At 48.5% G+C, this 13,176-nt stretch overlaps 1 protein-coding gene across 8 annotated transcripts in view; it reads right to left on the minus strand.

Annotated features, from left to right (window-relative positions):
- LOC147443070 (tRNA synthetase class I (I, L, M and V) family protein) overlaps window positions 1-13,176 on the minus strand; it is a 75,381-nt gene that overhangs the window by 36,177 nt on the left and 26,028 nt on the right. For all 8 annotated transcript variants that reach the window (XR_015190225.1, XM_086528998.1, XM_086528999.1 and 5 more), the window contains 7 exons: window positions 12,978-13,066; window positions 12,732-12,873; window positions 12,475-12,538; window positions 861-928; window positions 609-743; window positions 471-536; window positions 282-393 (listed from right to left, as the gene is read on the minus strand). Coding sequence is in view for 7 of the 8 variants with exons in the window: in XM_086528998.1 (XP_086385124.1) it covers window positions 282-393; window positions 471-536; window positions 609-743; window positions 861-928; window positions 12,475-12,538; window positions 12,732-12,873; window positions 12,978-13,066 (676 nt within the window). In the remaining variant the exon portion in view is untranslated. The remainder of the gene's footprint in view (window positions 1-281; window positions 394-470; window positions 537-608; window positions 744-860; window positions 929-12,474; window positions 12,539-12,731; window positions 12,874-12,977; window positions 13,067-13,176) is intronic.

Here is a 13,176-nt window from a genome sequence, read left to right on the forward strand (position 1 = left end):
TCATTTCTAATGCATAATCAAGAGTTCTTTTAGAGTCAACATTGTGTATTTTTACTCTCTTTGATCTCACACACACACACACACACACAACTTTAAGTGAAACCCAGGCCTCTGGCATAGACCCATCATGCAGAAACAACTCATGCTCCTTTTATTGACACACTTTCGACTCTCATCGAAGACGTCAAGGTTAACAAAGTCTCCTTGAGTACATCCTACAATACAGTACCCTGATTCCCAACATTAAAAATGCTACAAGGAAAAACAAATAGAGGTCCCACCATTGCAGAGACTTTTGAGTGCATCTTCAGCAGCACACAAATACGATCTTGCAATAGTAATTTGAAATGCCCCGTCAGCAACTCCGAAAAACTTTTCTGATGCTAGCACAATCTGACAATACCAGGAAAAGTACGATAAAAAACCTATTCTGAAATTTCCAAACCCAAGTTCACATGCAATTCACTTACAGCATCAGAAGGAAGAGTCCTCATTGGAAGCATGGGGGATCCTAGGGCTTCTTGAATGTAAGAGGCCTACAAAAATCCCAATTTAAAAGTACACTTCATGGTGGAGTACGATTTTCCTGATCACCTTAACTTTCATACCTGCATTTCGAACACTCTTTTCAGAGTGCTGCTCTGCTGACCATCTCCAGAGTCCAAAGGTTCAAAGAAAATTTCAACAGAATCAGTAGGCTCTAGACCTGCCTTTTTTCTTAGTTTTTGTACCCTGTTCACAATCTGTTCACAAACCAAAAACATAGGACATAATGAACTACCTCTAATCCTTTTTGCTCAGAAATTAGATAAATGAAACCAGTTGATGCATGGGAAACAAGCATGAGCATAATCTTTGACCTCACGAGCAGTTCCAGCATCCAAAAGCGTGTCATCTGGCCTTAAATCGAGCACAACCAGAATATCACCTGCAAGCACATTTCTACCAAATCAGAAAATTAATCAAAATATCCAAGATTTTGAGAATGAAAATCACACACACACAAGAAGCTGCTGCAGAGGTACCATCCGTTTAACTTGCAATGCAGACCTAGATGAAGATGCATCGCTACTGCTAGCGCTCACCCCGCCGCCATCGCATCATCTCCCCCCCCTGCAGCTCGCGAGGCCCTGCTCCACCCCCCACACGCTGCCCACTGCCCCTGTTCCTGCTCCCGCACACCCGTGCTGCCTCAGCCCGCCCACACCCCCCCCTGCTCCCGCTCGCTGCCCCTGCCCCCCCCCCCCCCCCCCCCCCCCCCCCTTCATTTGCTGGCCCTCGCGCCCCTTTCGCCATCGCTGCACCTGCCCGGCCCTTGGCCTCAGCCCTCCGACTCACCCCCCCCCCCAGGCTCCTGTTCTCTTTTTGCCTTTTGCCTGCCTGTAGGCTGTTTTTTCAGCTTGCTGGTATACGCCTCGACACCAACGCCCCTATCTTTTCAGCAGCGCACACAGAATGGCGGCCTCTGCTCCACCTCAGAGGGACTCCACAGAAGCCGCCTCGCCCGACACCGCGGAGCCAACCCTTCGACTTGCTCTTTCGCCAGAAGAGCAAGCGAGCTTGATGGCCGAAGTGGAGCGCTTGCAGGCCACTTCGGTTATCTGTAAAATCATTGGCACTCGGCCCAGTCGGGGCGAAGTTCGGGATTTACTGCAGGCCCGTCTTCTCTCCGATGTGGGCAAGATTACAGATGTCCAGATCCTCGGGAGAGGGTACTACCAGGTCGAGTTTGAGTCTGCAGATATGGCGACCAAAGTGATTTCGATGAGCATGCTCGGCATCAGAGCAACTCGAGCTTACTTCCGACGTTGGCATCACGGTTTCGACCCTACTACAAATGTGCTCGAGGAGGAGGCAGACTTGCCGATTTTGGTTTGTTTTCCAGGCCTAAGGCGAGAGTACCATCCCCTCCTACCCAGGATTGGTTCCATGTTCGGGAAACCTCCACGCATGGCAGCTTCAGTTCTAGCCAAGGCCGCAGGTCTACCTACTGTGCGGATTCTTGTTCGAGAGACACACTCCCTCCCCAAGGTGGTACTGCTGCCTAGGGTGAGTAGGGGATGGATTAGACAGAGTGTGGAGTATTCGGGTCTCCCGAACCAGTGTTTCATTTGCAGACAGACGGGCCATATGGCAAAGGCCTGTCCTCATAGAAGACCTCAACCCACAACGCATGCACAGCTGCCTAAGGTTGAGCATGCCAAGCAGCCAGGTACACACGATACACAGGCTGGTACTTCGAGTGAGACTAGTGACCAGCCAGCCGATAGTTGGTAGCAGGCGCCTGGCCGCCGCCGTCAGGGGAGAGCTCACCCCACTGCTCCTCCTGGTGGCCGACCTGCTGCAGCTCAGCAGCACTGGGTTCCGACTGGGAACCGTTTCGACCCCCTTCAGCAGGACCTGCCTGAGGAGGCCCCGTCCACTTCTGTTCCTCCACCACCGCCTCCTCCTCCCTCAGCCGCTGCCACCCCGCCTCCCCCCCCCCCCCCCGCCCCGCCCCTCCCCTCTCCTCGATGGGGCCCACAGCCTCGTCTCCGTACCCCTCCGCCACTCCTCCTCAGACACAAGGTACTGGCCACGCTTCTGCTGCGAGGCGTTCTCTTGGTAGTGCTTTTCAAGTGATCACTTCTCCCTTTGCAGCGATCCCTAGAGATCTGACAAGCTTCGACATTCGCAGACATTGGGATTTCTTCGATTACAGCTTCATTGGATTTCTGGGTGATTCCTCTTCCGGCTTGGAGGAGGCCAGCTTTCGAGTCCACGTCCTCTTTCTTGCAGCTAGAGGCCTCACAGCGGTGGGTTTCTCCTTTTCGTTGTGTGGTAGGGATACCACGGAGTGGACCCAGCACACAGTCTTGGACTGGCTCCAGACACAGGCCATTGAGTTCTCACATCACACAAGGGACTTAGCAGTGACAGATCAAATGCAGACACTTTGGCCTCTTGCCAAGTTCAGCGTGACACCTCCAGATGCAGCAGGTTGCAGGCACATTGTGGTACACTTGTTTGCTGACACTCAGTGCCCTCCGTGTTATGTTTTTGTGCATGAGGATTCTTGGACAGAGGATGTAGCCCTTCGGACTACACGCTCGGCTTGGGCTTGGGCGGGAAAGTCACTTCTTGCGCGCTCGTCTTGAGGTCGTTCGGATGCAGATTACTCCCCATCCAAACCGGCCTCAAAGATAACGAGGTTGGCTGCTGTTGCAGCATCTGTTTTCTCTCACTGACTCCATGAGGATCATCTCATGGAATGTGCAGGGATTAGGAGGGCCCCAGTTTCAACGACAGACGGGTCGGCTACAGGAGCTGCAGAGATGCCTTGTGGATGGTGAGATTGACATTCTTATGCTGCAGGAGCATCATCTTTGTGAGAGCCGCATTCTGTGTTGTGGTCAGATTTTGCATGGTCGCTATGAGACTTTTTGGTCAACTGCTTTTGGACCTGGAGGCATCCAGGGTGGGGTATGTATGACTATTGCGGAGTCTCTACAACAGGCCATTGTGGGCAGAGGGATTATTGTGCCAAGCAGGGCTCAGAGGATCGCTATGCAGGTTCAGGGTTGCCTTGTGGGCTTCCTAAACATATATGCGCCCAATGTGGCAAGTGCACGAGCAGAGTTTTGGTCACAGATTGTTGAGTCTCTGCCGCAAGCAGAGCAATGGTGCACTGGGGGTGACTTCAACATGTTGGAGAACCCTTCTGACAGGATTGGTGGTAGCCACGCTACTATGCAGGGAGTTGAGTTGGCAGCTTGGGAGAGATTTTGTATGCCTGAGGGTTTCGGATATGTGGCAGCACTCTAGCTTTGTGAGGCCCCCAGACAACCTGGCCTTCTCTCGTTCGGACCGCAGAGTGGGAGGAGTGAATCTATCGCGGATAGATCACTTCTACACTAGTGACTTTTTCTGTGACTCGGTGGGACAGTTGGCATCCTGACAGGGACTTCCTTCTCGAACAATGCACAAGTGATCCTCACAGTGACAGGTAGACAGAGGCGGGGAAACACGATGCTACGCATCCCTGAGAGGGTCTTGCTGGACTCAGCACTCTGAGAGCGAGTAGAGGCTCTTTGGACAAAGAGCTTGGACATGCAGGATTCTCCTGCTGACAGAGTGGCCTCAGGACTAGCTCAGCTTAGTCGTTTCTTTCTCCAGGAGTCCTTGACTCGCGTGACTGCAACGCGAGAGGAGGAGCAGCGTCTCAGACGGGGCCTTGCTTCCTTGCAGAGGATGCAGGAGCAGCATCCAGACGCTCCTTGGTTGGAGAAGCAGTTACAACAGGCTCGCCAGGAGCTTGGTAGCACAGAGGAGCGACGCCATGAGTTTGCTTTTCACCGACAAGCATATCTCAGTGGACGCAAGTGGGTGACAGAGTGACTGGTGCTTTCTTCGAGGCAGTGGGACCTTGGCATACGCATGCCAAGGTCAGTCAGTTAAGGAAGCCCGACGAGTCAGCTGCTTCTGAGCCAGAGGACATGCGTGCAATTGCTACTAACTTTTATCGTGGGTTACTATCTGCAGAGCCTCAGTCAGAGAGTCGGGATGCATGCAAGGAGCAAGTGTGGGCACAGATGCCTTGCCTTATGACTGAGGAGATGCGCCAAAGACTTGAGCTTCCACTTCAGCTTGAGGAGTTGCACATGGCTCTTAGTGCACTCCCCTGTGGTAGCTGTCCAGGTAAGGATGGCTTGACTCCTAGTTTTTTCTTGGAGTACTGGGACTTGCTTGGCCCTGATCTCTGTAGTGCTTTCCAGTACATCTTGCACACAGGTGAGATACCTGTCAGCATGAGTGAGGGTCTAATCTACCTCATTCCCAAGGAGAGTGGCTCCTTGGATGAGATTCGACAGTGACGCCCCATCACCATCCTCAACTCAGCCCACAAAATTCTTGCCAAGGCTCTGAGTTTGAGGATACAGCCACTTCTAGAGAGCCTTATACATGGGACCCTGTCACAAAGTGATGACGTGGCGGACAGCAGAAACCCTAATTTCTGCCAGAAACCCTAAAATTCCTGCAAACCCTAATTTCTGCCAGAAACCCTAATTTCCGGAAATCGCGGAGGCTGAAATTTTTTATAAAACAAATTTGTGGAAAATGATGAGCGACGCAAATTTCGCTTTTTCTCTACTTAAATGAGAAAGAGAGAGAGAATGCTTTTGCTTTCATGTTTTGACTCTCTGTGAGAGAGAGAGAGCAATTGCTTTTGATTTGAAGCTTTTGGGGCTCTGCTTTTGGGCATCCCTTGTAACCTTTAAATTAGTGGTGAGGGCCTCACTTCTCAGAGCATCTAGACGCAGAGTCTGAGAGTGAAACCCTAACCGCTCTCCTGTACTTTGATGATTGATTAATATAAAAAGAAATACCGAAAGGGGCGCCAATCTTTGGAGCCAATATCTCTAGGCACGGAACTCCGCCGGGCCAGTGCAAATCTATTGTGATCTGTGAATTGTTTGGAAGTGGTTATTTGGTGCTGTCGCGGTTGATTCTTGACTTGGAGTGTCCAAGTCTGTTACAGACCCAGACTGGTTTTGTCAAGGAGCGTAGTATCCTTGACAACATCTTTACTTTTTGGGAGACTTCTACCCTAGCGAGGCTTCGTGGTGAGAATCTGGTGATTCTTCTTCTCGATTTTGAAAAGGCTTGACTGGGACTTTCTGGAGGGCACTCTACACAGGATGGGCTTCTCAGATGCTTGGATCAGAGGGATGTCAGCTTTGTACAGACGAGCACACATTCAAGTACTTTTGTCAGGAGGTAGAGGCGATCATTTCATGCTTAAACGTTCGGTCAGACAAGGCTGCCCTCTTGTCCCCTTCCTCTTTCTGTTCTATGCTGAGGCGATCAGCAGGTTCTTGGTGTCGCAACAGGTTGGTTTGCGGGGCTTAGCACTTCCTATTCGGGGAGATGAGCTACTGGACGCTAAATTTGCTGACTACTCAGCCTTGTACTTGGATGGCCGGGAGGCCAACCTTCACAGATGTGAGCAGGCTCTTGAGACCTTCTGTTGTGCATCTGGCTGTAACAAACTGCCGACGTGTCGAAACCCTAATTCTGGTGAAACCCTAACCCTAAAATCAGAAACCCTAATTCTTCTGAAACTCTAACCCTAAAATCAAAAACCCTAATTCTGCCAAAAACCCTAACCCTAACCCTGATTTGCTGACGTAGCAGGCTGATGACGTGGCAGGCTGTGCGGATTTCCGTGATTTACGCTGGCAGCTTTTTGGCTTTGCTTTTGGACAAGAAGCTTTTGAGTTTGAAGGCTTTTCACTGTATTTACTTTTTAGGCCAAGGGCCTTTAAATATGAGGTTAGGGCTCATTCTTTGGCATGCTTCCTAGAGAAGGTGCAAAGTCTGGAGTACCGACTTGTACTGTGTTGATGCAATATAAAGAAATACAGAAAGGGGCGCCAAGGTTTGGGGCCAATACTCTCTGGGGTGGAATTTCGTTACTCCGTGTCGCATGTCGTCTCTCTCTTTCACTTCAGTTGTTATTGAAGTGCTAAAAATCTGTTCAATCTATTCTGTTCTATTGGCACGTGGTGCCCGTCTTGTGACAGTGGTATCAGAGCATCAGGCGTGTGCTTTTCTGAAAGCATACCCGTCCTACGAAAGAGCAGACAGAGCAAACCGCTCATGTCTTACAGGGCATAAGCCATTAAGATCGCTTGCAAAAGAAGGATCCAAGATTTGTTTCGAGTCACTGTTCTTCTCACAGGCAGGGCCATGCAGATGTTGATAGCTACCACGTAGCATACTCCAAGTACTTGGCAAGCTTTCAAGAAAAATTTTGCCCAGAGTTATATGGTTTCTGACATCTTCCTTCGGAGTGCGAGTGGGGTATTTTGAAATGCTTGCCATGGAAAGCCTAGCAAATTATATCTTGAAATTTCACGACATCTCCTAGTAGATGTCTCTTCACGATCAGGTGACCTTGGAGGTCCAGTGCGATTGCTATCTTGGGACTATCATCGCTGCCAAAGAAACAATGTCTGTCCAAGAGCTAATGGACCATGTTATGCTCGCCTACGACCTCACCTAACCCGAATTTCAGGTGTAGGTTTCAAGATGGAAAGTCAGCCAACTTTTCGAGCTCGACTGATGTCGAGATTGCTTCTTAAGTTTGAGTTCTGTTTGATCTTGTTCGGTGATCCTGTTTGGAATTTGTTTGAAATGGATGGTGTCAGTTTTGAACCTCTTTTGGTGCCGATTTGAATTGTTTGACTCTTATTTGATACTGGTTTCAATGATTGGTGATTTTACTCCCGGGTGGAGAAGTGAGAAATATTGTTTTGGTATTGTTTGAACCTCGGAACGACGTAGGCCGATGCCTGGGGAGCATTTCATTGTATGTTTGAAAGCCTCCGAACGACGCAAGCCGATGCCTAGAGAGCGCTTGTAAAATAATTGTTGTTGTGACTCCCGGCTCGATCCTCGATGGTTATGTGGGAGGAGTATTAAGAAGTCTGAGCAGTGGTTACTCTCAGCACCTCCAAACGACGCAGGCTGCGGTCTGGGGGGCGTTTGGTTGTAAAAGGCCTCTATATCTCCCGGCCCGGACCTTTTTAGGTTATGCGGGAGGAGTGATGAGGGAGTCGTTGAATATCTCCCGGCCCGAACCTTGTTAGGTTATGCGGGAGGAGTGTTCATCGCCGACTTTATGTTTCTATATCTTGTAACATGCATATGTGAGCATTTGTGTTGCATTGTGATGTGCCAACCACTGAATATTCCTAATTGGATGAGATTGCATGGGTATGTAATTTTAGTGCATCAAGACACTCGTGGAAGATCAGTACGGTCTGGGTGTGATGGCTAATTTTACTACGCCGGCATATCTAGAGTTTCGATCTAGACGAAAGGAGAAGCTAACTCCTTGATCAAAACAGCCGAAAGGAGAAGCTAACTCCTTAATAAAAAGAGCAAACCGATTGTCCCTCGGAATGTCCCTCGGAAATTTTTGAGCTAACTTGAGTTGTTTTGCAGATATGTTGTAATCGCGGACGATTACTCTCTCTCAAGAAGGGTAGATGTAACAAACTATTGACGTGTCGAAACCCTAATTATGTTGAAACCTTAATTTTGTCCAAAACCCTGATTCTGCTGAAACCCTTACCCTAAAATCAAAAACCTTAATTTTGTCCAAAACCCTGATTCTGCTGAAACCCTAACCCTAAAATCAAAAACCCTAATTCTACCCAAAACCCTAACCCTAAAATCAGAAAGCCTAACCCTGATTTGCTGACGTGGTAAGCTGATGACATGGCAGGCTGTACGGATTTCCGTGATTTACGTTGGCAGCTTTTTGGCTTTGCTTTTGGACCAGAAGCTTTTGAGTTTGAAGGCTTTTCACTATAATTGCTTTTTAGGCCAAGGGCCTTTAAATATGAGGCTAGGGTTCATTCTCTGGCAAGCTTCCTAGAGAAGGTGCAGAGTCTGGAGTACCGACTTGTACTGTGTTGATGCAATATAAAGAAATACCGAAAGGGGCGCCAAGGTGTTTGGGGCCAATACTCTCTGGGGCTGAATTTCGTCACTCCGTGTCGCGTGTCGTCTCTCTTTCAGTTCAGTTGTTATTGAAGTGCTAAAAGTCTGTTCAATCTGTTCTTTTCTATTGGCACGTGGTGCCCATCTTGTGACACTGGCGCACTGATCAACTGGAGAAAGACAGTGGCTTTCTCTGTTGGTAGTGCTCCTGTGCCCGATTGGATGCCAGGTGAGGATTTTAACTGGAATCCCCCAAGGACAGCAATTCGGTACTTGGGCTGTCAGGTTGGTCTGGACTTGTCTCCCGAGCAGCAAATTGCTCCCCTCCTCCTGACTATCAGGAGGAAGTTGTTACACTGGAGTTGAGCACGACTTTCTTTGGCTGGCAGAGTAGTAGTGGCCAACCACGTGTTGTTGGCGACTATGTGGTACGTCACTTCTTGCTGGATCTTCTCGAGTTCTTGTATCATAAAGGTAGAGAGGCTAATCAGGAACTTCCTTTGGTCAGGACGTGACACTCAGATAGCCCGAGCCAAAGTGGCTTAGCAGGTCATCTGTAACAAACTTGGACACTCCAAGTCAAGAATCAACCGCGACAGCACCAAATAACCACTTCAAAACAATTTACAGATCACAATAGATTTGCACTGGCCCGGCGGAGTTCCGTGCCTAGAGATATTGGCCCCAAAGACTGGCGCCTCTTTCGGTATTTCTTTTTGTATTAATCAATCATCAAAGTAGAAGAGAGCGGTTAGGGTTTCACTCTCAGACTCTGCGTCCAGATGCTCTGAGAAGTGAAGCCCTCACCACCAATTTAAATGTTACAAGGGATGCCCAAAAGCAAAGCCCCAAAAGCTTCAAATCAAAAGCAATTGCTATTTTATTTTTATTTTTTGGAAAATGGTGAGCGACGCAAATTTCACTTTTTCTCTACTTAAATGAGAAAGAGAGAGAGAGAATGCTTTTGCTTTCATGTTTTGACTCTCTGTGAGAGAGAGAGAGCAATTGCTTTTGATTTGAAGCTTTTGGGGCTCTACTTTTGAGCACCCCTTGTAACCTTTAAATTAGTGGTGAGGGCCTCACTTCTCAGAGCATCTGGACGCAGAGTCTGAGAGTGAAACCCTAACTGCTCTCTTTTACTTTGATGATTGATTAATACAAAAAGAAATACCGAAAGGGGCGCCAGTCTTTGGGGCCAATATCTCTAGGCACGGAACTCCGCCGGGCCAGTGCAAATCTATTGTGATCTGTAAATTGTTTTGAAGTGGTTATTTGGTGCTGTCGCGGTTGATTCTTGACTTGGAGTGTCCAAGTTTGTTACATCATCACTCTTCCTTGTTCACAGGGAGGGCTTGGGATCATTGACCAAGCACAGCAGAGCAGAGCAGAGCCCTTCTTGAGAAGTTCATAGTCAAAGGACTTCTTCCAGGTGAGGAGCCTTGGAAGGAGTTCTTGCTACAGCGGCTTCGTGCTAGGGTGCCTCAGGCTAGAGGCTCGTAGTGACCTTTGACCAGATGTATCTTCACAGAGATGCGCAGAGTTGGTTTGAGTAGGAGACTAGAGGACCGCTTCGCTGTGAGTTTGCTTCGATCTTGGGAGCACTTGCGGCGAGGCCTGGAGCAGCGACAACCTACTTGCATTGAGGAGCGCCTACGACTGCCCCTTGTTTGGAACTCCATGGTTAGCACTCAGAGAGACCACTTGGTTGGTAGTCTGTCTCGTGTTTCCTAGGGTCCCATGGCAGCGGGTCCACTTCGCTCTTTAGGTGACTAGTTAGAGTTTTCAGGCTTGTCAGTGGAGTTGCAGGGTTTCCAGCTACAGGGCATGAGAGGGGTGTAGAGCATGTGCCAAGACATCTCAGAGACAGTTCCAGTTGAGTGGCTCACACCTCTCGAGCCAATACCACCAAGGTGGATAGGAGCCTTCACATGACTGGAGGTTCTCATCTCAATCCGGGCATGCTAAGAGATTGTTCCATCCCTTTTTTTCGAGTTACCGGGTGAGGGACGCTTACAGCGAGTTGCAGTAGAGGCCCCACAGGTGGCAGAGTGTTGTTTTCAGAGGATCCGAGTGGTGGGCATCTATGGGAGGACTTGTGTCATCGATCCTGACCCAACAGCTCTTGAGACTGGACACTGGAGACTATGGGCTTGGGAGTGCTGTCCACTGGCACGAGTACAACGGGATCCTGGAGAGTGGCTTTGGAGGGACCCTTTCTCTTCTGCAGACCACCCAGGTGTCCCAGTCTTTCAGTGCACTCTTTGACTGGGACGTCACATACTAGCAGCACAGAGAGAGGCTCGCCCCGTTGCAGCACCTCATTGGCAGGAGGAGGGTCTCGCAGCTAAGTTCTTGGCAGCCTTTTGAGAGAGGTTGTGAGACTCCAGACAGCCGAGGCGAGCCACCTTGTTTAAGTGGCTGGTTGCACGCAGAGCTACAGCAATTGGGAGCTGGCTAGTGCATAGTGGTCTCTCGGCCGCATGTGCAGCTTATGCCCATCTTGTGGAGAGTCAGTGTCACTGTCTTTGGGACTGTCCTTTGGCACAGCAGGTGTGGCTTCGAGTTCTTCGGCTGATGCCTGCTCTCTCCACGGCTCGACAATACGCTTGGGGAGCAGCGGCTTGGTCCATCCTCACGGGCTCGGCACTTCAGTTTGAGCTATCTTCCACTAGCAGGATGATATGCAAGGGGGGCGACCTACACTCCAGCCTGCCACAGAGCTTACTCCATAGGAGTGGTGCAGTGAGATAGAGGAGTGTTGGGAGCTCATCAATGGCCTGACACTCTGGTTCATCTGGCGGGCCCGTTGCTTCCGCATCTTTGATGCTCGCCCTGTGCCACCAGTAGCGACTGTTCGCGATCTTTGGCTAGAGCTGATCCACACTCTCAGAGGACAGCTCGAGAGACTACAGGGCAGGTCCGATTGCATGCGGGAGCGCAGAGAGGCTTTCCTTCGACTCTGGTGTCCTGGGCCTTTCTACACCATGGTCCAGGGTGTACTCCAATGGCACTACCGACCACCTGTGTGGCTTTTCCCTCCTCCCATCTCTTGATTTAGCCTCATTGTACATATGCTGTTTTTTCATTGGGAGAGTCTCCCCATCATGGTTGCTGTAGCCCTCTCTTGAAGAGGTGGTTGTAGCCCTATGGGTAGTTTCATTAACTAATAGAAGGATCTTTTTCTCGGGAAAAAAAAAAGGAAGCTGCTGCAGAAAAATAGCTCCTTGCAAATCTACTACCAAGTAATCAGTTTTTAAAGCATTGAAACAACCATGAACAAAAATTCGTGCAGAAGATTAATCTTTGACTGAAGGTGGCATAGGGATGGCATAAACTCCAAACAGGACTTGGGCCCAACTCTTCATGCACATCCCCAATTACAAGCACAGCAACCTTATAAATACCATGGCTTGTAGTCATGATTAAGTATCGGTTTCAAGGTAGACTCTATCACACATACACAGCCACATTGAAGTTTGTAAATGTGGCAAAAGACTGTACTAAGACAGACACCTACGATCTCTTCCTTCAAAGAAGCCATCAGCTGCTCAAAAGTACTGGGAGACAAAACACTACTAAGGCAGGCACCTAGGATCACTTACTTCAAAGAAAAGCACAAAAGTACTCCAAAAAGGTTCTCAAAACTATGTCAAATAAATTAGTAATTCAGTTGTCTAGGTAAAAGGAGATTTTTCTAATTTACAGAACAACTCCCTTTAGCTTCTTGGACTTCATGCAATGCTCAACAGATTACGGTTTCCCATGTCGCATACAGAAGTTGACATAAACCGTGAAAACATTTTACCCAAAATTTGGCCAATGACTAGCGATTAGGGGTGACTTTGTCACAGTGGCTCTTTTCTACTACAAGTACAAAAACCAAAAACGAGGGATATGGTGTTACTTAGAAAGTGGCCCTGTCCAGTGTCTACCAGTAGTGCTACAATCCAAAACAATTCATCCATGGAAGCAAATATGAGTTACCATCTCCAGCTGCATCAATGTCCACCTTATTTACACCTTCTGGATGCTTGAATTCTCTCAGGACCTAGCATAGAGAAAATGATCATGAATAAGATACTGAGGAGGTTAATTGAAATTCCTTGACCCAAAAACAAATAAAGGGAGCTCAGTAGAAAAACACCATAAATTCAATTGATATATTTCTTAAGGAACCCAATCAGGATTTCAAGACCACTGCTTCAAGAGACCTGACAGTAGGATTTGCCACCACAGAATACCTTGATTTCTCCAATACATAGACGATGCCCAGACACCACAATCTCGCCAGAACTCTCGAAGGTTAGGATGTCACTTTGGGTCAAATTTTTCACTTCCTTGGCCACTACTCCCATGGCTTTTCCCAATTTCTTGCCCAATAAGCTGTTTTCGAACACAAAAGTTGTTATATAAGAGGAAATATTGTTTGACTCTTCAATGATTGGAAAAAAACACTCTCAGCTCTTCATCAATAGCTCTAAACTTACCTGTAGTCAGGTTCAGCCCTCAAACTAGCATATTTTAAAGGATCACTGCAACCAGTGAGCATCCGTACATTCAGTTCCTCTCGTACATACTGCAGAAAAATGAACCACCGATGAGATGCCTCAAACTTCATGTAACATGCCATGATGTAGATCAAAATTAGAGGGGGGAAACAACATGCTAACACAGCAGCAACATTTT

The sequence above is a fragment of the Adiantum capillus-veneris genome, chromosome 14 (genome assembly GCF_014529385.1).
Source record: "Adiantum capillus-veneris isolate H3 chromosome 14, ASM1452938v2, whole genome shotgun sequence".
Classification (NCBI taxonomy): Eukaryota; Viridiplantae; Streptophyta; class Polypodiopsida; order Polypodiales; family Pteridaceae; genus Adiantum; species Adiantum capillus-veneris.